We start from the raw sequence: 24,639 nt of genomic DNA on the forward strand, positions 1-24,639 counted from the left end.
AGCCCATAAAACACATTGAGCGTTTCCCAGCATGTATCCCTCAAGAATTTTTTTCCCCTCTCATAGCAGACAGCAGTAACTCCGTGCATTCTTAAAAGTATAACAGACATTTTCATTGAGAAATGTTAATGCCAATTAACACATGGTCATTTGTATGTACAATGAATCCCCGCTAATTGTGACGGATAGGGACCGAGCCTTGCCGCGAACAGCGAAAATCAAGTACCCTGCCCCAAAAGGTTTACACCATCCTGTCATTGCTTATAGATGCCACAGGATGGCGGAAAAGCACTTTTTTTGTCAAAATGAAACTCTTCAATTCAGTTCACCATAGTTCCTTGACACCAAGATGGCAGCAAAGCATGACTTTTGTCTAAATGTTGTTCCTCGATTCAATTCAACATAGTTAATTTGTATCAAAATGCCACAAGATGGCAGCAAAGCACTACTTTTGTCTAAATGAAGCTCCTTAATTACTTCAACGTAGTTCCTTGGCACCAAGATGCCACAAGGTGGCAAAAAGCATTAATTCAACATAATTCATTGGCACCAAGATGGTGTCAGGGTAATGCTTTTATTACTTTGGCTTGAGCACAAAAACTGAATAAGTGAGTTTTTCCTGCAAATAATGGAGATTAGGTTAAAAAATAAATGCAAATAGGTGAATTCACAAAATGGCAAACCACAGAAAAGTACATTGAGTTTACCAAATTTAGACATTCCGCTGACTTGTATTATTTTTATTGCCATTAGTTTGTGCTCCGCCAAACAGCAGTAGTCCCACTTCACTCCAACCCATAACCCTTTACACAATAATGCCGTTTTTTCAATACATTCAAAGGTCAAGGGCGGTTTTTGGCCCACATTCTCTGACTGTTTTGATGATATAATCGACCTTAGATGATGAAAGCCATGAATTCATTGAGAGTACATCGAGAAACGTTCTTGAACTGTTTGCCTATTTGCTGACGCAGTTGCTCACAAAGTGGTGAACCTCGCCCCATCTTTGCTTGTGAACAACTGAGCCTTTCGGGGATGTTCCTTTTATACTCTATCATGACACTCAGCTGTTTCCAATTAACCTGTTCACTTGTGGAATGTTCCAAACCGGTGTTTTTTATATTTGTTTGTTTTTTGTTTTTTTTAGTATTCCTCAACTTTCGCAGTCTTTTGTTGCCCCTGTCCCAGCTTTTTGGGAACATGTTTCAGTCATCAAATTGAAAATGAGAGAGTATTTGGAAAACAACTAAGTCTAACATGAAATATATTATCTCTGTAGTGTATTCAATTTAATATAGGTTGAAAAGGATTTACAAATCATTGCATTCTGTTTTTTCTATTTGTCTTTCATTGGAATTGAGGTTTGTACATATCCTATAGCAACGTGTCCATGGTCTTACAGAGTAAACTGATATGCTTTCCCATGCCATCCTTGATTTATGCATATGCACAAACACGCACACACATCCACTCTTTTGATGGCTGAGTCATGTCCCGTATCATATGAAGATAAGAAGAACATGAGTTTAAAGGCAGCAGCTGTGTCCCCTTCATCCTCTCACCATCATTCTCCTGCTGCATCTCTCCATCCTCCCACTGCTTTCACAATCATGTGCTAAGCCGGCCAAGATAGGGGCAAATCCCTCCTCGGAGCAGAGCAGGCAGGAGGGAAAGGCAGAAAAAGAGAGCGGTAGAGAATTGTGGGCAAAACATTTCCCCTAATCTCTCTGTCTCTCTCTCTCTCTCTCTCTCTCTCTCTCTCTCTCTCTCTCTCTGTATCTCTCCTCCATTTGATCTACATCCTCTGTTTCGAGCTGAATCCAGCCAAAGATGGTTGGCTCCACAGGGATAGCACCTACAGTAGGTGTGATGCTCAATGGATCACTAAGGAGGTATCCGCACCATCCAGCCCAAAATGATGCCCTCAATTGTTGTGGGAAACAGTTATTTTTAAGCTATGCAAATCAGTTCAATTTTGTATGGAATGGTTATGGATTTTCATTGTCTATTGGTACTTTTATTTATTTATTTATTTTTATATTTTAGTTTAGTTTTGAGCGGCACGGTAGACGACTGCCTCACAGTTCTGAGGACCGGGTTTCAAATCGCAGCCCTGCCTGTGTGGAGTTTGCATGTTCTCCCCGTGCCTGCGTGGGTTTTCTCCGGGCACATCCCTAAAACATGCATGGTAGGTTAATTGACAACTCTAAATTGCCCGTAGGTGTGACTGTGAATGCGAATGGTTGTTTGTTTGTATGTGCCCTGCGATTGGCTGGCAACCAGTTGAGGGTGTACCCCGCCTCCTGCCCGATGATAGCTGGGATAGGCTCCAGCACGCCCGCGACCCTAGTGAGGAGAAGCGGCTCAGAAAATGGATGGATGGATGGATAGTTTAGTTTTGAGTCTTTGTCCTATTGCAAAACCAATGACCTGCAACTGAGACCAAGCTTTTCGACACTGGAAAGAAAATGGTCATTGCACCGGACTATTGCGAGATTAGTCATTGGAACTGCTCTAAGTGCTAGAGGACTCTGCATCTTTTTGCACAACTGTCAAAAAATAATAATAATAATTTATACCACCGGCATTACCAGATAACTATCCATACAGACACGATACAACTATTCACAATCACACTCTCAATGAGAGGGAACTGAAACTACGTTGCCTGCATGGAAGTCAAGTAAGTGAACCATTACACTATCAGAGATTATCCCACATACTTAAGTGGAGTGAACCCAAGCCATGTCGGTTGTTCGACACAGATTGATGAATTTACTGCTTTTATGGGAGCTCACGTATGCTTTGTGGCGACTTGGCGACAGCTGCCTCCAGCATAACTCAGTCCTTGGTTCCCTCCATAGAAGGTAAAGTAGTGGGCCTATTTTTAAGCAGTCTTGCTGTGAATGAAATTATTTTGAACCAACACTTAATGCAATATTCTTCATCTGGTTCCAAAACTGAATTCAACAAAGCTTGTTCAGGGTGTCCTTTCATTTATCCATTCATCAGTTTTCTATTATGCTTATCCTTGTTAGGGTGGCAGGTGTGCTCGAGCCCATCCCAGCTGACTTTGGCGAGAGGTGGGATATATATAGAGAGAGAGAGAGAGAGAGAGAGATAGATAGATAGATAGATAGATAGATAGATAGATAGATAGATAGATAGATAGATAGATAGATAGATAGATAGATAGATAGATAGATAGATAGATAGATAGATAGATAGATAGATAGATAGATAGATAGATAGATAGATAGATAGATAGATAGATTAGATTAGATTTCATAATTCCGACAGCTATTCGACGCTTTGGAGCCATGTTATCTTGGTTTAGGGCCTACAAATGGCCCTCAGCTCACACAACCACTGCAGTGCAGAGCAACTCACATGGGCACATGATAAATAGTGTTTTGTCTCCCTCCAGAGGATGATTTAAAATGAGTAAAACATAGATCAACAAAAACTGAATTGCAAAACACCGTACTGTATTTCCATTTTGATGACGCAAATACAAGATGAGAAGATTATATATTTCTTCCGGGTATTTTAACGGGATTGCAAAATATTTGAGACCTTTAAAAAAAAAAATCCAATTAATAATGTGGCCAAAATAAATGTATTACGTAATTAAAGTTTGTCCCGTAAATGATTTGCTTTTCCTCATTACTTGTCTCTTGCAAACACGTGCTCCTCTGACTGAAACTACATGTGCTGCTTTCGATGTTATGGGAATAATCATCGTATATTCACCATATATTCACATCAGCGTCATGTGTCGGCATAACTTGGCTCTAACGTCACAATTTATTTTATGATGTGGATACATTATAGCATTTGTATTCAAAACGTGCAAGTCATTCATCTCGGTTTACATTTTTTTAATATACATAAAGGAACGTTATGCGTTCGAAGCTACGACTAACCTTGATTTAACATTTCAATGAGTTTGAGAATAATAACAAGATTTTATGTGTCTTTTAAATATTTGTGGTATCAGAGCGTACAATTTGGCCGACGTCTTTAATCTGCGCCTTATCAGAGAAGGACGTTCTCTATAACGCCTACGTGTTCGGGGCTGACTTGAACGCAGCATCAACCGGCTCTTTGCTGACGAGCTGTCGCCTTTCGAAACAGCTGGTAGTTTGTCAGCCAGCAACTCGTCTCGAGAGCCACATTTAGAGCGTCGAAAGCACAAATTGGACTCGAAAGCGACTGACTCAGCCTCGCCTTAACTCTCTGCTGGGGTTCTACCGTGGCTTGGAAGATGCCATGCCTTAATGTCTACTTTGCCAGGCACTTGTTAGCAAGGAACAAGTGAAGCTCCGGGCAGCTAACTTTAGCTAGGCTAATTTACGAGCACGCGTGGGGGGGGTTTCCTGTCTGTGAGGTTGAAGCGACTGCTTAGTAGCAACATGACTCATATACATTATAAATTCTCCTCCAAACTCAGCTACGCCACGGTGGTGTTTGACGGGCCGCACGTCACGCTGACGGACCTAAAGGAGCAGATCATGGGCAGGGAGAGGCTGCGAGCCGGCGACTGCGACCTGCAGATTACCGACGCGCAAACCAAAGAAGGTAACGCGACGTTAGTGTGAGGTGTGGACGTTTTTGTGTTTTTTACTTGTTGTTTCACATCTTGTAGGCGGCTAAGAAAACACGTGGTCCGGCGTTGCCAGCTGTCTGGTGGGTCAAGATCAGTGATGCGTTTAAAATCCCAAAAGTGCTCCGTCAGCGTTGGATCAAAGCAAAGGGTGTTAAGGAAAAACCTGCGATCCGTTAGAATTTGTTATCCGTGGTGTGTGTTTTGAGAGTTCGACAGCAAAAAGAGAAAATAAACTTGCTTTAAAGGGCAACTAAAATTGGAAAATAATCATTTGCAATTTATTGCATGTGACCCCACTAGTCTAAACACGATATACTGATTAATAGGGGTTTGTGGAGTAAGAATTAAACAGATTAACTCATTAATTTACATCCATCGCAGGGGGCCGCCATCTTTGGCAATATATCTCTCTGCTGTCGCCTGAAATCAACTTCGCAAAGTCTCTGGCACTTGCGTTGCGAACGTCACATGACCAAACCCGGGAAACAGCGACCACCTCATGTATTTTACAATAGCTAGCATCACTACACAGTGATGACATGGTTTGGAGAATGTTTTGGCAAGTTTGGGTTTAAACAATCATGTGAACAAACCATAGTTATGCTAGTTATCGCAACATACACGGGGAATGTGCTGCCTGTTTTCCAGATTTGGTGACTTGATATTCGCAACGCAAGCGCGAAAGACGCTAATTTCAGTCAACAGCAGAGGACGATAATTGCCAAACATGGCGGCCCCCTGAGATGGATGAAAACTGATTAATCTGTTTAATTATCATTCCACAAGCGCAATATTAATCAGAATACCGTGTCTAGACTAGTGGCGGCACATACAACATATAATTGCAAGACAGAAAAGGGTTTAGTTCCTCTTTAACAGCGTAACGTAGGTTTCCCCATCATAAATTGTGTCTGCTGTGTTCCAATCTCTGGAGGAATATAGTGGTCACAATTTATGATTGAGACACTTCACATTGTTAACATAAGTAATCTTCTCTTTTAGTGTCGATCCTCAAAAGGCGAAATTGTCTCCGGGGGTCACAAATTCTTGCAGATTTTTCTGTGACACCAGCCCAAGGCATACGCGAACTAAACACCCATGACCGGCGACCATTAGGGGCCCCTCAAGACCATCCATCCATTTTCCGTACCGCATATCCCCACTAGGGTCACGGGCGTGATGGTGTCTATTTCAGATGACTCTGGGCGAGATGCGGGGTACACCCTGAACTGGTTGCCAGCCAATGCCAGGACACACATACAAAAATTCACACCTACGGCCAATTTATAGTCTTCATTCACTCATGCACAGACACATGATCATCATCATCACAGCATATTTTTGGGATGTGGGAGGAAACGGGAGTACCCAGAGAAACCCCACACAGGCACGGGGAGAACATGCAAACGCCACACAGGCAAGGCCGGATTTAAACGCAGGCCCTCAGAACTGTGAGGCAGATGTGCTAACCAGTCGTCACTGTGCCGCCCCCTCAAGAGCAATTAACAGTCAACGAAGTCTGCCCTGAGTGAAACGGTGGTGCGTTGAGATAAAAGTGACTCAATTTACGAGTGTTTTGAGATTCAAGCTGTAGTTCGGACGTTTTTAATTTAATTTTAAAAATTATTATTGTATGTATTTTTGGGCTTTGACATGCAAGCAAAGACTTAAACTACGAGGACTGTATGGTGGCAGTGAACTCAACTCACTTCACAACAAACAGCAGTTTGGCAGATAAAATTAGTGAGCAATTCTTCAAAAAAGAGGCTTCAAGCTGGTTTTTTTTGCCACTCCCAGTTGAAGTTTACTGTCCAAGTAAATATAAAACAAAGGGAATTGTGCATTTAAAACCACTGCGTAACTTTGCATGTCTTCTAGCTTAATGCTAACATGTAATGGGAAATGCCTTCGACAGGCAAACAAATATTATTTCAGTTTACTGTACAATATAGTAAAATATGTGCCTTGGCTCGATAAAACACTGGCCCAAAGTACCTATATCACACAAGATTATTTTACAAAATTTTAACAGCAGAGTGCAAATAAGCAAAGTTGGTGTGACAGAAATAAATTGAGAGGTTTGCAAAGGTGCTTAATTCAGCATAACAATAGGTTAAAAACCCCAGATTCCAGGCAAATACCCCCCTTGGAGGCTCTGAACAGAATAGGTTTTGACATCAGAAGAACCTGACTAACGTGATGCTGCAAAGTCATTACAACTTTACAGGTTTGTTTCAGTCACATCTTTGATGTGGGAATTCCCAAAATTAAGGAGCAGATATCTTTTTACAAAATGCTCATCTTAATGGTATTTGATTAATGAAATACAGTAATCAATTTATCCTCTTTGTACTTGCGTATGCTGGCTATTTTTAATTAAATAATTGAAATTATAGATGTTGAAATAAAACTTGTAGAAGTTGAAATAAAACCATCTTTTTTCAAAACTGCATCTTAAGAGTTTACTTTTAGAAACAATAATTTTGTCAAGGTGTTTGATATTGTAGGGACTTATAACAGACCCAACTCTGTAAAAGCAAACTATTGTATCATGTCTGCAGGAAACGCAATGTAAGGCAAAAAAAAAAAAAAAGCTGTTTTTTTTCCCAAAATTTATTCTGGAACTGCTTTAAAGCCTTACTTTTACTTCTCAGAGTACACAAATGAGGAAGGGCTCATCCCCAAAGGCTCGTCAGTGATTGTCAGGAGGGTGCCAAATATGAGAGTCAAGAGTTTCTCTTTCAAAAAGACTCAAAACACGTAAGTGTCAACAGTTATATAAAATATAGTAAATTCCGTCTTGCTTGCAGAAGGTTAAACATGATGGTTGACATTACATACATCTGGCAGGCTTTGAAAGGGAACTTGGCATGGTTGTGGGGGGGTTCCTACTTGGAGAGTAGCAAAAGAGCTCACTGAAACAGTCTGGAGGCAGCATTGTTGTGGGGATTTTTTCATACTTGGAGAGTAGCAAAAGACATCACTGATAATCTGGTGGTCAGAGGACTGGCCTCGCTGTTGTACCATGTATGTTTTTACATTAGAGTAAAGTGTTAACATAATAATTTAGGTAAGAGATTTCAGCATTAATATGCAACCAAGAGGAAGCGCTTCTTCCTGGAGGTCCAGTCGAAAAAGGGGGGGGGAAAAAGGAACAAGATGAAATGTTTTGTTTTGTTTGTTTGTATCAGCTAATTTATTTTTCTATAGATTTGAAGCATGTGTGGCCTATTAGCCAAGGTTATTCTGGTGCAGCTTGTTCCGAATAACTAACAAATTGTATATTTATGATCACAAGGTGTTGCTGCCATGTTAGTCAGGAACCTTATTACGGTAATGTGTAGAAAAAAATATTGCCAGAATGGTATTTAATGTTGCGCCACCTGTTAAAAATGGTGCCTGATTTAAAAAAAAAAAAAAAAAAAGTCACCCAACAATGCGTTTTCACATTCAAAGTAACATGTCTTTAATCATCAACCTAAGTAACATGTTTGTTTTTTCATGTTGTAGTGAGCGCTCTGATGCCCACTGCCACTTCTCCACTGGAGCCATCAAAGCAGTATGTAACCAAACCTACACACTCTTCTGCCACACAGCCACTGAGCACCAAACCTAATCTCAGTCAAATTTGACTATGAGCTAAGTCATGTTTGAAAGGAGGTAAAAGGAACTGCTTGAGCTTGAAGAACTAAAATACATCATTACATATATACACAAATAGTAGAGACCATGCCCCAATTAATCGCTGCCTCATCCACATAAATACATGTCAAACCTCAAATAAAGGCCTCCTTATTTATCCTGCAGGAAAAAAATAACAGCTGTCGCTCCTCGGTAGCTTTTACCGTTAGGTTCACATGGGCACGGTTTGGTACGCTACACTGCACGTGACATCACAACAGCAGGAAAGTGTGCAACTCACCAGATAATTCAACAAAATGTAGTGTTGTGTGGCACAGAAAGCCTTTTTAAATGAAATATCATTCAAACTTTAAACAAACCTGGCCATGAGAACTGGGTTGAGAGAAACAAAAATCACTTCATACAATATCTGTCTGCGTGCACTTTGTGAGGTCCAATGTAAGCGCTGTATCAAATAGTTTTCCTTTACAAAGGAAATTATGCAAAAGCTTGATTATTGCCATCTTCATATTTTGTCAATATTTTAGACACTTTTATAACGTTTACGTACTCAAAATATTAGACACGCTTCTGATTATGATCCAGTGCAATGCTACACCACTACAAACTGCATTCATAAACATTATTAAATGAGCACTATTCTGACAGTGTCAATCAATACCAAGCATTATTAACTTTTGTAAAGGCAAAATATTTTATACATCCCGTTCATTGTATCTCACTAGACTGTGTAACTAGACATAATGTTGTGGCTGGTTGGTTTCTATACATCCATCCATTTTCAACACCGCTTATCCTGGTTAGGGTCGCGGGGCGCTGGAGCCTATCCCAGCTGACTTCGGGCGAAAGGCAGACTACACCCTGAACTGGTAGCCAGTCAGTCGCAGGGCACATATAGACACGGACAACCATTCGCACTCACATTCATACAGTCACTGAGTAGGAACTGAACCCACGCTGCCTGCACCAAAGTCAGGCGAGTGTTCCACTACACCATCAGTGACTGTGTCTATACATAGTCTTACAATAAGTGCAAATTTAAAAAGACAACATAACTTGAGAACAGATCATGTTTAGACATAATGGTCTATTATAAGTGATGGTGCAGAAACAAACAGGTAACACTAGTTGGTCTTCCCCCAAACAATATAATAGAACACATGAATGGAAAATACTTTTTAAATTACACATTGCATTGCAGTTAGACTAAGTCAACCAATCTAAAGACTGCTGCATAGCTCCACCCATATACAAAGGTAACCTCTCAAATAAAATAAATGCCTGATGCCCATTGCAGTTGAGTAAATAACCGCAATTTAAAGAAATATGTTTTTTTTTTCTAAATGATTTGACATTGAACAATAAACAGGCAATTGGAGAGAATCTGTCTGTTACAGATAAGGTTCCAGTCACTGGAAACACTTCTTTACATCTTCTTTCTGGAAGTTAATTTGAATAAAAGTGTATGTATAGCCTGTCGCTGTTTTCAGGCTCACTGCATATAAAGGAGTGCGAAGTTCGCCCAGGGCGGATCAAATTTTATCCGGCAGGCAGTTATTGATGGCTGATAAAAAGCAAACTGTTGCTTCACCATGCTGCATCTGGTGTCAGTCAGCAGGCTCGCCTCCAAAGCTGCAAGTCAATTTTGGATTAATATTAAACTCTTATATAAAGAAAATATCTTGTTTTTTTAAATGGAGTTGATATATTGTAACGCCATGTTTTAACTCTTTTCCAGAAACTTTTGGCTTTACCAAAAATAAAATACAAAGGATTATTCCTTCCCTACTGTAAAATAAGTTGTCTTAAACTGTTAAGTCAGTCCTATCAAGTAGGGTTTTGATTACTCTATAAAAATGAGAGAAGACTGATAACAGGTTAGTTTCATGTAGTTTCGTCCTACAGTTTCCTATAAATGAACAACAAATGCTTCTTACTAAGCTTTTACTTGCTTACTGACCTGACTTGATTTTCTCTCTGATTTCTCAGTAGGAGAAGTGTCTGCCTCTCTCCTTAGCACATTGATTCCGTTTGGACAATATTAAAGCTTCTTCTGTTTTTCTTCCAATAAAGGTGTTCTGATGAAGCTTCCCAATGTACTGTGTTTGATTTCAATTGAGTCACTGCATGTTGTCAGCTGTTCAAATTAGCTTCAACCATCCTTGGTTCGGATAGCCAGCCATTTTGTTTCTATTTTGATGGAAAGAAAAAAAACAATCTTGTACTGATACTGTAATACAGTTCAGATGATTATTGCAGGTAATTTCTTGAGTTGTCTTAGCAGTAAAATAATGAAATATTTCAAAATATGTTATTAGTAGAGGCAATGCGCTTTTTGTAAATGACACCACTGGACTTCAATAACAACAATACATAACCAAGCTAGCAAAAGTTAGGTTGTTTAATATCATTGTTTGCTGATGACTATTCTGGGATATTTTCTTGACTTGTTTCATGTTTTTTTTTTTAGTGGGTCGCTACTCAGCAAATGCTTACGTCCTGTGTCTGGCCTATGCAATGATGGTCATTCAACTTTTAGGTGGAATCCCGTTGGACACCATTGTCCTGCTCTATTGTTGGGACACAAATCCCATGCTTGTCACACAGTATGTGAATACGCTGACCCATTAAAGCTGAAAGTCAGCACCCCATTTAACATTCATTGTGCTGCTGTTCAAAGACAGGAAAACTGTCAGTCCACAAATGTGTGAAGAAAAAGCATTTGCAGCCAAATAGTATCATGTTCATATTTGTATAATTGAATATTTGGCTTTGAATCGAAGTTTGCATAAAATTATTTTCAAAGACAAGTAATTTTCATAGTACATGTTAAACAGTGAAGACTCAGATCCATCTTTAGTCATTTAAATGCATCCAAAACATTTGATTGGTTCTGGAATTTATATAATTCCAAATGTGCTTCTTAGTTTAAATTTCTTTAATAGAAGCATTAATATAACAATGTGTATTATTGTGGGTGTAGTTTGAGTTGGCATAGAAATGCACGGCATCATCATACAGAGGATTCTAATACTTTAAGCTTTGTTTAAGGTAAACAAATGTTGTAATATTAGAAATGTCTCCCAGTATGACACCAGTGGCATTAACCATCACCACCAGTCATCTTAGCCTTGTTGAAAGTGTAAAAATGGGTTTTGGCCTTCAAAGTACGATTTATTTTAATCTTACACATGTATTGAGGGGAAAATCCAGAGCAGTAACAGATATGGTGTAACCAGATACCTTTCAGGTAACGTTAGGTAAAGAACCACTATTTGAACTTGTAGTTTTCAGGGTGTCAGAGTGCGCAGTAGCAAGATAAGTCCTGGAATGAGACGACTGTGGTAATGTTTATTTCCCATATAAAGGTGTTTCACCATAGACGAAAGTCATACTACATTACCACAAGTGAGCGCACACATATTTCTGCATCAAGATTTATCATATACGTATGTGCTTTTCTCTACTCAGAAGGGCCTAAGTTTGTCTAAATTTGGGGTTTTTCAGTGAAATGGATTTGTGTTCAATTCTAACAGATGGATGACAACAGTTCTTCTAAAACCCTGCCTTTATTCGCCAAGGTATGCTGTAATTTACCCATATTTACCCTATCACTCATCTTCATACCTGGATTGTTTGTTGAGAAGAAATGTGCAGTTTTTAAATGTGTAGTTTCTATTGGGCACACAAACCCTTCCTCTCAATGCAGATGGTGAACCTGGCAGCTGCTGATGTGTCAGAAGAGGATAAGATCAAAGTGGTAATGAACCAGTCCTCGTACAACCCCATGACGTGAGTTATGCTCCCATTTTCCTCGTCTTTATTCAATGTTATGTTCATGGTAATACAACGAACTGTTCATATACTTCAATCATATCTAGTTACAACAAAAAGTTTGGTGGGATTCTCCCTGCCAACTACACCTGTTATCGCTGTGGAAACACTGGACATCATATCAGGAAATGTCCATCTACTGGGGTATGAGCAAGACATTCTATTTACTTGATCAGATTTTAATTACAGTGGACTCCCGCTATTTGTGGGAGAAAGGGACTGGGCCGGACCCTGAACAGCAAAAACCCGTGACTAATTGAAGGCCATTATAATTGCACTGGATGTTTTTTTTTAAATCCCACACGCAAAAGAAAAAAAAAACAAAGACAAATTTGAACAAAACATCTGCGAATAAGTGAATTTGTGGTTGCCGAACTGCAAGTATGCACTGTATTGCCATTTGCAGTATTTGAGTTGGAGAGTTGGCTGTAAATCATATTAGAAGCCTGTACAACTGGGCTTTGGGAGTGTGGTGAAGGAACTTTTAAAAAGCAGCTTTAAATATTGACATGAACCAAAGCAATGGTTGGCAATTAAGCATCACTTGTTTGTGCCGGCAGGATAAAAATTTCGATGCGCCAAAGATAAAGAAGAGCACAGGCATTCCTCGCTCCTTCATGGTGGAGGTGGATGACCCCAACATTAAGGGAGCTATGATGACTAACTGCGGGCGTTTTGCAATTCCTGCCATTGACGCGTGAGTGTATCTGGTTAAATCCGTACCCAGGAAGAGGAAAAGAGCAAATAGGCATTGTTTGTGTCTGTTTCACTATGTATCCATAGTCAGGCGTACGCCATCGGCAAGAAAGAGAAGCATCCATTTTTGCACCAAGAAGAGTGTGAGCCAGTGGATGAGAAAATCCCTGTACCTGAGGAGCTCCAATGTCTGATCTGTCATGACCTGCTTGTGGATTCGGTAGTCATACCCTGCTGTGGAAACAGTTATTGTGACGAGTGTGAGTAACTGAGAGACATACACTGAAGTACCGCCTAGTGTGGCGTTGACTTTCCCATTCACTGTGTATGTGCTGAGGGGGCGGGACCACAGAATGCCGTGTCACGGGGCAGCAAGTGCAGAGGGTGGTTGACACAATGCGACCTTGAATAGAAAAATATATTCTATTCGAGAGGGGCATCACTGGGAGTTCAGAAAGCGCCTCCAATGGGAGAGGGGCTGGCGGAGTGCTTTCTTGGCAGTTTTGTACTGTAAATGGCACAGTGAAAATGGACGAAGTCATAATAAATGTAGTGTATCACAATCGAGTTTTGGGACAACAGAAAAATTATATACTGAGACGTCTCTGCAGGATGCTTTCAAACTGCTCCGTGATCAGCCTGAAATACACCTCAAAGTGCTCTTTGTGGAACTCTAGCTCACAAACAAGCTTAAACACTGAGATCCTGCCATAAAATTAGTTTAGGATACATCCATTTCCTTTGTTTTGCTGCTGCTCGTCACCTCCTCAATTTCATTTGTTCTGCTGCTGCTCATCACCTCCTCCATCATAAAACAATGGTCGCACTGGGGTGCCATCGTTCTTACTTGCTGCCCCACAGACCTTTCCCACTGAACAACTGCGGTGTGAAAAGGCCCTTAGGCTCACCTTGGACCTGGGCACGCTTTGCCTTCAAAGGTATGGTCATTCTTACTGGCAATGACTGAACAAGGGGCTGGAAATAAGATGTGTAACAAACCTTCCAGAACTGTTGTCCCAAAAGATTAATTTCAAATCCGAACTAGATTTTCCCTGTGAAGTACTCCCTTGGAGTCTAACACATATTCTCAGCCTTCTCAGCCATGCCTGGAAGGATTCTTCCGGGATCCTCTCCAGCTCCATGATCATGGCCATCTTGATGTTGTCCTGGTCTTCAAAACTTGATGATCCCCTCGAGCTTGGGAAAGAGGACTGTCCCCTTTATTTGTTGTTCTCATCAGACTGGAGTGGTGTTGAGGATGTCTACATGCCTAAATGCAATAAGTTGATATTTACTAACCTAGCATCATTTCCCAAGTATCACTCTGACTTGTCAAGGGTCAGTTACACTGTCTTCAATTCTTAATGACTGGAAACCTTGTGACATTGAAACACAAAGCTGTGCAGTAATTTTTCGGTAGTGATGAACATACTACTTGTTATTCTCCTTTGTACAGGTATTCGTACGGCCTTGCTGGACTCAGAAGGACACATCTGTCCCACCTGTAACCAAGCTGATGTCTCCCCTGACACATTGATAGCCAATAAATTCCTCCGTCAGGTAAAGTAGCAGAGGGATGGTGATGATCATTGTTGGAGGGTATGTCATGAATATTTTTAAAGAAGGGGTTACAATAATGTAACCTCCCAACTTGAATGCAGTCCATTCCATGATGCTGGTTGATTTCCAAGTTGTTTATCCATCCATCCATCCATTTTCTGAGCCGCTTCTCCTCACTAGGGTAGCGGGTGTGCTGGAGCCTATTCCAGCTGTCATCTGGCAGGAGGTGGGGTTACACCCTGAACTGGTTGCCAGCCAATCGCAGGGCACATACAAACAAACAACCATTTGCACTCACATTGACACCTGCGGGCAATTCAGAGTCTCCGATGAATGCATGTTTTTGGGATGTGGGAGGAAACCGAAGTCCCCGGAGAAAACCCACGCAGGCATGGGGAGAACATGCAAACTCCACACAGGCGGGACCGGGGATTGAACCCGGGTCCTCAGAACTGTGAGGCTGACGCTCTAACCAGTCGTCGTCCACCAGGTTGTTTATAAAAAAGGACAAAAAAAAAAACCTAATAAACATTTTGTCATTTATTCACACTGGTTATGAAAGTCTATAGAGAGGTTAAACACTATACTTAAACGATTCACCCTTGGAAGAAGCCAGATCAAGAGGTAAGAAGGTGTTTGCCGAGCAATACTGTCACCTAGTGGCATTGGCTTTATTTATGTATGTATGTAAAGTGGTGTAGTATGCCAGTCACTGATGGTATAGTGAGTGGTTCACTCACCTGATGTGTGCCTGCGTGTATAGTTGTCTGTTTCCATATGTTTCCTGTGATTGGCTGGCAACCAGTCCATTGTGTAGTGAACCTAGTCAGCTGGGATAGGCTCCAGCTAACCCTGACACTATCCTGGTATAGAAAATTGATGGTATGTTGGCATCTGCGTGATAAAATTATATTGGTATAATTGGTATTCAATTAATTGTTTTGTCAGACTATTCCGTTATGCTGCAATATGTTCTATGGTTATCATTACACTTCTCCTCTTTGAGAGATTTGCTTTTAAGACATTTTTCCAGAGTACTTTTAGGGCATTAGACTTTGGCAGTTCCACTGTAACTTATTTGATCCACACTGTCACACTAGAAACGTTTCAATTATTTTATTCCCTATTCACTTTTTGTCTATCACACAGGCTGTAAATAACTTTAAGAAAGAGAAAGGTGACACCAGGAATTTGATAAGAAAGTCTGGGATCCCTCAGTCACTCACTGCAACACCAACACCAATCCCTGTTCCTACTCCTTTGACTGTCCAACAACAGAAGATCCAGCAGTCCACCCCCAGTCAGCAGGTCAACCTCTTTTTGACATGTTTCAGTAGTTACACTAAACGTGTCCCTAATATTGTTCTCATCTCTACTGTAATCCATCTCACAATGTCCATAGACTGATGTTCACGAGTCTGGGGCTCATCCTGCTTCCAGCCTACCACCTTGTGTGTACGTATCCAAATTATTGTTCATAGTATTAGAACATTGTGAGAAAACTGTGGAATGATGTAATATGAAGTTTTCAATAGTAACAGCTTAAGAGCTTTTATTGTTGTACCTAAAAGAACTTGCTTTATCCACTTGGCTATATACTTTCTCTACAATTATGCATTGCACTCTGTAAATGTATACTTCACACAGATTTTTCCTCAAAGGCACCTTCATGTTGTCTTCTGTCACATAGCAAACCCCTCTGTATGTCGGTTTTCTTTATTCTTCTGTATGGTGTCACCGACTGGATTTCAGAGTAAGAAGCTGATACTGTATTTATAAATACAATATATTCTTTTTACACAGTGAAGCTGAAGTAAAAACACAAGATGATTCAGTGGCTGATATACCTTCTGTGGCTTTCTTAAACAAAGACCCCACAGCTGTTCCATCACAGCCAATGATACTGGTGAGGACAAACAAATGCACGTACAAATACCGCTTCTTAACATATACATTAATGAGGGCATTTAAAGAGACTGTTTGTCTGGTATCCAAATAGTTGTCTCTGATGAGCCTGTACACCCATAAAGTGTGAAATTAAACAACCAATGATGTGATCAGCCAGGCTAGTTTAAGTTCCAGAGAAAAAGAAGCCTTATGACGCGCTTGACAAAAGCTCAGCAGAGTTGCAGTGTTGGGGCGGATTAGTGTTAGCTAACAGCATAAACATCATTACCTTCTGCAGATAAGTTATGATGGTTAGCTAACACGTCTACTTGAGGATGGAGGGTTTTTGTGTTTGTCGATGTCATGCACCACGCCACTACATTAATCATGTGTAGAGTGAAATTCTTAGACTTGGTGAACAAATGCTGCAGCCACGATTGCCAATTCAATGGAATCTTGATCCTGATAGGCACTTGCTTTAAGTGTGTGTCTGGTGGCTGAGGGTATTTGGTTAAATTAGTCAGTGGTGACTTCAGGTAAAGTAAGTAGAGTTGCATATATTTCTGTTGAACGCACAGATTAGTGTTTGCTGACAGAGTTCGTTGCGTTAGACACTTACTTTGGTGGCCGTTAATGTCAGCAAGGTGGCAGTGCCGGAGACCTTGGGGGTGTTTGTGTTTGGCGATGTGTCCATGAACTACATACACGTAAATTGCAGCCTCCACGAGTAAAAATGCTTTTATTCCCTACTGCGGGCTCTGTTTCAACAAGTAGAAGCAAGCAGTCGGGCCGCAGCTCACATTCAATGCTTAAGAGTAGACGCTGGTCATCATTCCACAAAGGCAGAGCTCATCTTTGGCCCAGCATTATATCGGGCAGGATGAGGGCTGACTGAGTCACCTCTAAAATGACCACAGTGGCTGTAAAAAAATTAAAAAGTCTAAAATACTTTCTCCTTTGGGTATTTTGACAAAAGCCTCTGGCAGACTTTTTTTGACACATGGGAACTGTTTTAAATTGCGAAAAAATCTGCATATGTCTACTTTTAGTCCCCAAATGTATAATTTTCAGTCATTTGTCATTTGTCTCTTATCAGGTTCACAATGACCCAGTACAGAAATCCTCCTTAGGTGAGCAAATGTTTAACCCATGCTGATCAACATCAACAAGCATTAATGAATGTTATTAATTCAATATACTATATGACAATGACCTGTTGTTTTTTTTCCCCCTCCCTCAATTTAAAGGTCAAACACCAACCAGCTTGCACAGGTCAGCAAGGTTTGTGTGTATGTGGTCATGATGACTCTATCTACAGTTTCAAAACTTGTGTATCTTTCCCACAGTTCCTTCTCATCCTCGGTTTTTCCCATGGGAGTTACAACTGAAATCCAGCACCTTCCTCCCTCTTCATCCTCCCAGCCACCTGCTCCTCCACCTTTCTTCCCCAGCCACCACTTCCACTCATTCCCTCCAGCTCAGCAGTATCCAAGACCCCCACCGGGACACCCAGTGGCCCTACCCAATTGGACTCACCCAAACCCTCAGGGTGCCCCCCTCCCTCCCATCATCTCCTCTTCCTCCCCCTCCATCCCTCCTCTCAACCAGAGGGACTGGTCCAGCCATCATAGACACAGGAGGGAAAGGTAAATAAAATGTGCATTAAGCAGACCCTTGAAAATTTTTCTAATTTCTTTATTGGCGCATCTTAAATATTCATACAATTGTGTGTAACTGTGCCTCCTTTAGGTCTCCTAGTACACGATCCACCTTCAGACGCTCCTCTCGTTCTAAGTCCAAATCTTCTCGCTCATCAAGCCAGTCCAGTCGGTCCCGCTCAAGATCCCATGGCAGATCAAGGTATTGCTTTTACAGAGAGGTTCTTGTGACTGCAAAAACTATCTAATAGTATTATAGTGTTATACATTATTTCGATTTCATCACATTGTGACAGTGGTCATCATGTTGTGGAATCTATGCATGACCATATTATTGGACCCTCATTATTTTGTTGCACTTTTTTGGTACATTATATACAGCGGCTGAAATAAGTATTTAACGTCACCATTTTTCTCATTAAATATATTTCCAAAGGTGCTATTTTCAGGTCAATAGCACCTTTGGAAGTATATAAGACGTGTTAAATACTTATTTCAGTCGCTGTATATACCCAGTGGGATACAGTATGATCTACGTCTAGGCATGGGTAGTCTTTTTTTCTTTTTGGAAATATCAACTTGGTTGCTATTGCTTGTAGTGACTTTATCATTTTCAGACAAAGAACAATAATTTATGTTTATTCTCTTTTTAGGCCCAGGTCACCATACTCTCATCGTAGAGTCCCACACACCCGCACAAATCCCTCACACTCCTATAGCTACGGTTACAAGAGGTCCCACTCACCCACGGCATCTTCATCATCTTCACCCCGGGAGGGTTCTCATTCTACGTCGCAGTCAGCTCACCGGAAAAAACGCCATCACAACAAAAAGTCCTCTCACAGAAGCTACAAATCCAGGAGACGAGCTGAACACTCACCAGCTTCTTCCAGACAAGCTGAAGGCTCTTCAGGGCAGTGTTATGCTAATGAACCAACTAGTAGCCAGGACACAAATAATGATTTCTACCAGCAATGGAAAAAACAATACAAAGAGTGGTATGAGAAGTATTTCAGCACTTATGTCAGCCACTACCACCGATTGCCGCCTTCCCTCCTCTCTCTCCCTCCTCCCCCAAATCCACCATGGGCGGACCAAGCAGAGAACCACACAAGCCACAAGTTAGACTCGTTCACTCATCTCCAACATACGCGCAGGACTTTGACGCACCCCCTCTCCCCTCCATCTCAATCGTCCAGCGACAGTCGCTCCAGTCACTCTCAGTCTTCCAGCGAGGGTCGCTCCCCTCCTTCTCGATCTTCGAGTGTCTGCAGCTACGCTCGCTCGCCACCGTCCGAGAATACCACCCCTCACAGGGGGAGCGCGAAGAAGGATGGCCGTAAGCATGAAGCAACTGCAAATTCAGAACAGCTTCCTGCCCTCAAATCTGAACAGGAGAGAATGAGGAAGTATGATGAAGTCCCAGAAGACAACACAGTGTTCCACTGATGCTGCACGCCCAAAAGGCAAGGAGGACAAAAGGAGGCATCGTAATACTTGCAGCGACTCATTGCCAGACAGAGATGCCTTTGAATCTGTCCAAAATCCACTCACATCAAATAAAAATGAGAGAGAAAAACAACAGAGAGCAGAAAGTGAAAGTAAATTTAAAAAAGGCAAAGATTCCATCTCTCGGCGGCTGGATGAAGAAAGGCGTCAGAAGGTCAAGTCCAGGGAGAAGGCTCACAAAGTGGAAAAAGGCACACACCCTGGAGTCTACAAAGCTTCGAAGTCCCAGACAAAGGGTGAAGGAGCATGCGAGGAGGAAAAAAAATGAAAGTCATAGCGTAACAACTGAAAGAAGTGGGTACATACAAACCAACCTTGAAATCCCCAAGGGTGAATGTTCTCACACTGTTGACAAAGAAAAGCAACAGGAGCAGAAGAAAAAGCAAAAGGAACCACTGTCTCCCAGAGTGAAAAACATCTGGGAGGAAGGAATGCAGGTGAAACCACAGAAGAAGATTAGCATCAACATCAACCTGGATGGGAAGAGACCTGAAGAGAAGACAGCAATACGGGAATGGTCTCGTTCAGAGAGGAGTGATGCGAAAGAAAATGGTGAGAAGTTAGAGGCAGAAATTCCAAGAACTGCAAAGCAGCAAGCAACTGGACTTCGAGAGCTTCGGGGAGCAGACGAGGTAGACGGGACAGAATCCAAAAAAGAGGACGAGAGGCAGAATGTGAAGGAGAATGAGGAAGATAAGAGCATGAAAAATGATGACGGAAGAAAAGAGAGAGGGATTGTGAAGGAGAATGAGGGGGATGAGAGAGTGACAAATGATGATGAAGAAAAACAGAGGCAGATATTGGAGGAGAATGAGGATGAGAGAGTGACAAATGATGACAGAGAAAAAGAGAGGCAGATTATGAAGGAGAATGGGGAGGATAGGAAAGTGACAAATGAGGACGGAGAAAAAGAGCGGCAGATTGTGAAGGAGAATGAGGAAGATGAGAGCGTAAAACATGACATCGGAAAAGAAAGGGGGGGTGTAAAGGAGATTGAGGAGGATGACAGCGTGACAAATGATGAAAGAGCAAAAGACAAGTCAGTTGGTACTACTGAAAAGATGATGACAGAAGAGGAAAATGGCGAAGAGCTGCCCGAAGAGTTGAAGCCAAAACAAGAGCTAGTGGTGGGAGTGAAGATGAGTGATGAAGACACTGCCTCTGTGATGATGTCACATACCAGTGAGAGGCCAAACATTACAATGGAGAGTGTCTGGTAAGGAATCCCTTATTTTCTTACCTGCCTTTTCATCACATAATGCTGTGTTGAAATCAGATAACTTCAGTTTTATATCAATTACGTTTTTAAATCCAAAATAGTGTCAGAGTGCTGTTCTGACATATGTAATCGTCTCTTGATTACTGTGTTAGACTGTTGAATTGTGGAATAAACCACACTGCAATTAAATGAGTATTTATTTCAAAAATTTTCCAAGATCTTGATCCCTTGATGTATTTTCTTGCTTCTGTGCTGCTCCTTTACTTTGGCAAACAGCAACAATTCCATGGTGGACCGCAGGGAAGGTGAGGAGTCTCTGGAGAGGATAATCGAGGTAACAACACCTCCACGGGAGCACAAGCACAGTGAAGAGGACACACTTGAATTTGTACGTGTGTGTGACTCCTAATGTTCAATGTTTGTTTGTGAGCTACCTCAGTTTATGACTATGTCTTTATATAGGTTTGTTATTTATAGAGAATTGAAAAACAAATTATCTCTTAAATGACCCTAAGTGCAGTGATAAATATTAAAGTAAAAACATGTGGATTATAAAAACAACCATGTTAAATAATATCAATGCAGTAGAGTTGAGCAGTTACCCATCCATCCATCCATTTTCTGAGCCGCTTCTCCTCACTAGAATCGCGGGCGTGCTGGAGCCTATCCCAGCTATCATCGGGCAGGAGACGGGGTACACCCTGAACTGGTTGCCAGCCAATCGCAGGGCACATACAAACAAACAACCATTCGCACTCACAGTCACACCTACGGACAATTTAGAGTCTCCAATTCACGCATGTTTTTGGGATGTGGGAGGAAACCGGAGCGCCCGGAGAAAACCCACGCAGGCACGGGGAGAACATGCAAACTCCACACAGGTGGGGCCGGGGATTGAACCCGGGTCCTCAGAACTGTGAGGCTGACGCTCTAACCAGTCGTCGTCCACCGTGCCGCCAGCAGTTACCCACCCTAATCTTAATAGAGATTGCCTGTGCCCTGTGGCTGTAAATTTACTCCATTCACTTTTATAGATACACTACTAGAAATGGAAGAAAACTAATGATGAAATCATGAATGCATCAAAGTTTGAAAATTACAGTAATTGCGGACATCAAATCGCTTTTTTTCAATGTGAGAGACCTCAGAGAAAAAAGGGCTAAGTGTGTGCTTACTTTTCTTAGTATGTGTGTGCTTTTCTTTTCTTAGTATGGTGTACTCAAGATGACCAACACAGCGCGCCACACACGTTACGGATATGTGATTGTAAATGTTGAACATGCTTTAACATTTACGATTGTCGGCCCTGATCGTTTTCTGAGGAGCTCGGGCAGGAAAAAACACATCCCACACCACAGGATAATCTTTCAGATACATTGGAGAATCTGGCCTTTGCTGTGGCTCTGGGAGGGGGTAAAAATTGTACAGATTCATCCCAATTGTTAGTATGTATGTACCGCATTGAATCATTTATTTTGCATTTGACAAATATTTAAGCCTAAGCAGAGGTCTGTGATGTCAAGGTGTTCCTCTGTCAGTGTCCTATAAAAGTCTCTAACAAATGATTGAGTCATAGCCTTTCTCTCTTTCTCAGCCACCTCTTTCCATATTGGACAAAAAGGACCCTGAAGAGGATGAACAGGAGGTTCTTCCAGTAGCACCGCCTCCACCACCAGTGACACCAGGCCAACTGGAAGCTCATGGACAGGATGAGGAAGAGAGTCAAAGGTCAGATGAAATGCAGACAGGTGAGGAAAACAGGGAGAGAAACTCTTGTCTGGCTCTCCCTAGAGGCCAATACATAAGTGACACTGAGATGGAGGGAAACGTTGGCGCCGACAGACCACAAGATCATGAGAAAGAATGGAAGGGCGAGGAGGACAAGAAAGTAAGCAATAAGGCAAAAGACGCAGAACAGGAGCTGCTGATCCTACCAAACCTCCAGTCATCCTTGACATCACATCATTCTGACAGGAAGGGCAGAGAACAGGAGGTCAAGACAGATGCAAGCAAGGAAAGTCATACAGTCCATCACAGTGAGTGTATCAAAAAGCTATGCGCAATACTGGATATACAATCAAGCACAACAGAGGATCCTGACCACATCTACCAGTATCACGATAGTGACAATACAGAGAGTAAATCCAGCAACAAAAATAATTCTCTCCCTTACCACGTACAACTCATTGGAAAGCAGCAAAGACCTCCAGAGTCTAGCAGGTCTAGTCTGGCATTAAAGCCCTCTGATGCGCCTCAGGTCATCTTGGTGTCCAAGAATCAGCGTGAAGCCAAGCCCCATGCACCATCCCCCTACAAACACTCAGACAGAACCACTCTCAAGGTGAGACCCCAGAGCAGAGAGGAGCTATGGAAAAGGTACAAGCTGGAAAAGCTGTTAAAAGAAAGCCAACACGACCGAGCGGCAAAGGAGCCGGAGCCTGAGAGAGAAGCAGCTCAGCACAGTACACACGAGGCAAAACCGGAGCGAGCCAGAGGAGAGAAGCCCTCCAGTCACAGCAGCAGCAGCGTGACGAAGAGTGAGCATGAAAGGAGGCCAAAAAAGCACAAGGACAAACGACACGGAGACACAGACCTAGAAGAACTAGAGAGGAAACACAAAAAGTCCAAGAAACATGATCACTCTCACTGAAGAGAAACATGATCACTCTCACTGAAGAGGAATGCCGCTTCCGTTCCTTTTTTCCTCACACAAAAAAGTGCCTGATAGGATTAGGTTATTTTCCTCTTTATCATGTTAAGATTGGATCAGGGTCATCCAATAATGAAAATGAGCGAAATGCAAAAGAAAAACACTTTATTCTTTAGATATTGCTGAAGCTGGAAAATGTTACAGGTTTATTTAATTTGACTCACACTTAGTAGTAGTGCTCAGAGAATTGCGCTGAATGGGATTTGTGATTAATTTATTGTGATAATTTATTATTAATTGAACCTCTGTTGCTGGTTTTTGTAAATTTAATTTCAAAATAAATGACATGCTGCTAATAGGTTAGGAGTTGCCAGAGAAATGTTTGTTTCTTCCTGTTTTGCAGGAAATAAAAATAATAATTACATATGCATTGAAATGTGTCTGGGTTTTTTTCCCCCCCTCTTCTTCTTCTTCACGTTAATGACTGTTGGAGAGAAATAGGAAAAACCTGCACTGCACTGCTGTTTCCAATATTTGGGTGCCTTACTTAGCATGTGAATTCTCGTTAAACGATACACCACAATCACAACAATAAGTTTATTGTAAATATTGTGAATACCTCTGACAGTCAATTAAAACAGAATTGTTACAGCTTGCGTATGGTATTTCATTGGATGGTGCAGGTATGTATTCCCACTGATGCCATTGAAATCAAAGTCTAAGTATACATATATTTTTGTATTTCTGCTTTCTTTTAACTAGTAGCGTGTGTCTTGTCTGTGTTTGGGGTTATTAAAGGCCATGTCCCTCAAAGACATTGACACCAGACAGGCAGCAGACAGACAGGTGAAGCATGCAGCAAGCAAGATCAAACTCTCTTCTGTTCTTGCGTGTAGTGGGGATCAGGACTGAGGTACGCGTTTGTTGTCCTCATTTCCCTGTTAGTCCCCATTTTTGCTTTCCTCCCGTGTGCCTCCCTTTCAACCATGTGATTTCCGCTTTTCCTTTGTGTCTTATGTGTGCATACACTCCAGGGCATTCTGCCAACATTGCCTGGTTAAACTGAGTTATTTGTGCTGCCATGCTGGTGCCAGATGCCTGTTTATTTTATCCACGTGGAAAAGCTGAGACGAGATCATAATTTCAGTATTCATGCTTTTTGTGACATTTTTGTTTGGTGGTGTGGTGTGAGATCCACGTGGAAAATTAACCTTTCGAATGAATCACTCCGTATGTGTCTAAACGCGAGGAGAGAAATTTGCGGAGTATGTTCACTGGAGCGGCATGATGACGACTGGTTAGCACATCTGCCTCACAGTCCTGAGGACTGGGGTTCAAATCCCGGCCCCGCCTGTGTGGAGTTCGCATGTTCCCC

General features: G+C 41.7%; 1 protein-coding gene across 1 annotated transcript; it reads left to right on the top strand.

Annotated features, from left to right (window-relative positions):
- The first annotated feature begins 3,903 nt into the window (after nucleotides 1-3,903).
- On the top strand, nucleotides 3,904-23,694 carry rbbp6 (retinoblastoma binding protein 6). Its single transcript, XM_061700343.1, is given in 22 exon segments — nucleotides 3,904-4,581; nucleotides 7,264-7,369; nucleotides 8,120-8,168; nucleotides 11,788-11,832; nucleotides 11,961-12,043; nucleotides 12,133-12,229; nucleotides 12,646-12,782; nucleotides 12,869-13,041; nucleotides 14,238-14,341; nucleotides 15,491-15,649; nucleotides 15,744-15,796; nucleotides 16,145-16,247; nucleotides 17,325-17,358; nucleotides 17,476-17,500; nucleotides 17,575-17,874; nucleotides 17,978-18,088; nucleotides 18,540-19,323; nucleotides 19,325-19,669; nucleotides 19,671-20,611; nucleotides 20,891-21,002; nucleotides 22,209-22,342; nucleotides 22,406-23,694. Coding segments are annotated over 22 exon segments (4,920 nt in total). The 5' UTR covers nucleotides 3,904-4,415; the 3' UTR covers nucleotides 23,265-23,694.
- The last annotated feature ends 945 nt before the right edge of the window (nucleotides 23,695-24,639 follow it).

The sequence above is a fragment of the Phycodurus eques genome, chromosome 16 (genome assembly GCF_024500275.1).
Source record: "Phycodurus eques isolate BA_2022a chromosome 16, UOR_Pequ_1.1, whole genome shotgun sequence".
NCBI lineage: Eukaryota > Metazoa > Chordata > Actinopteri > Syngnathiformes > Syngnathidae > Phycodurus > Phycodurus eques.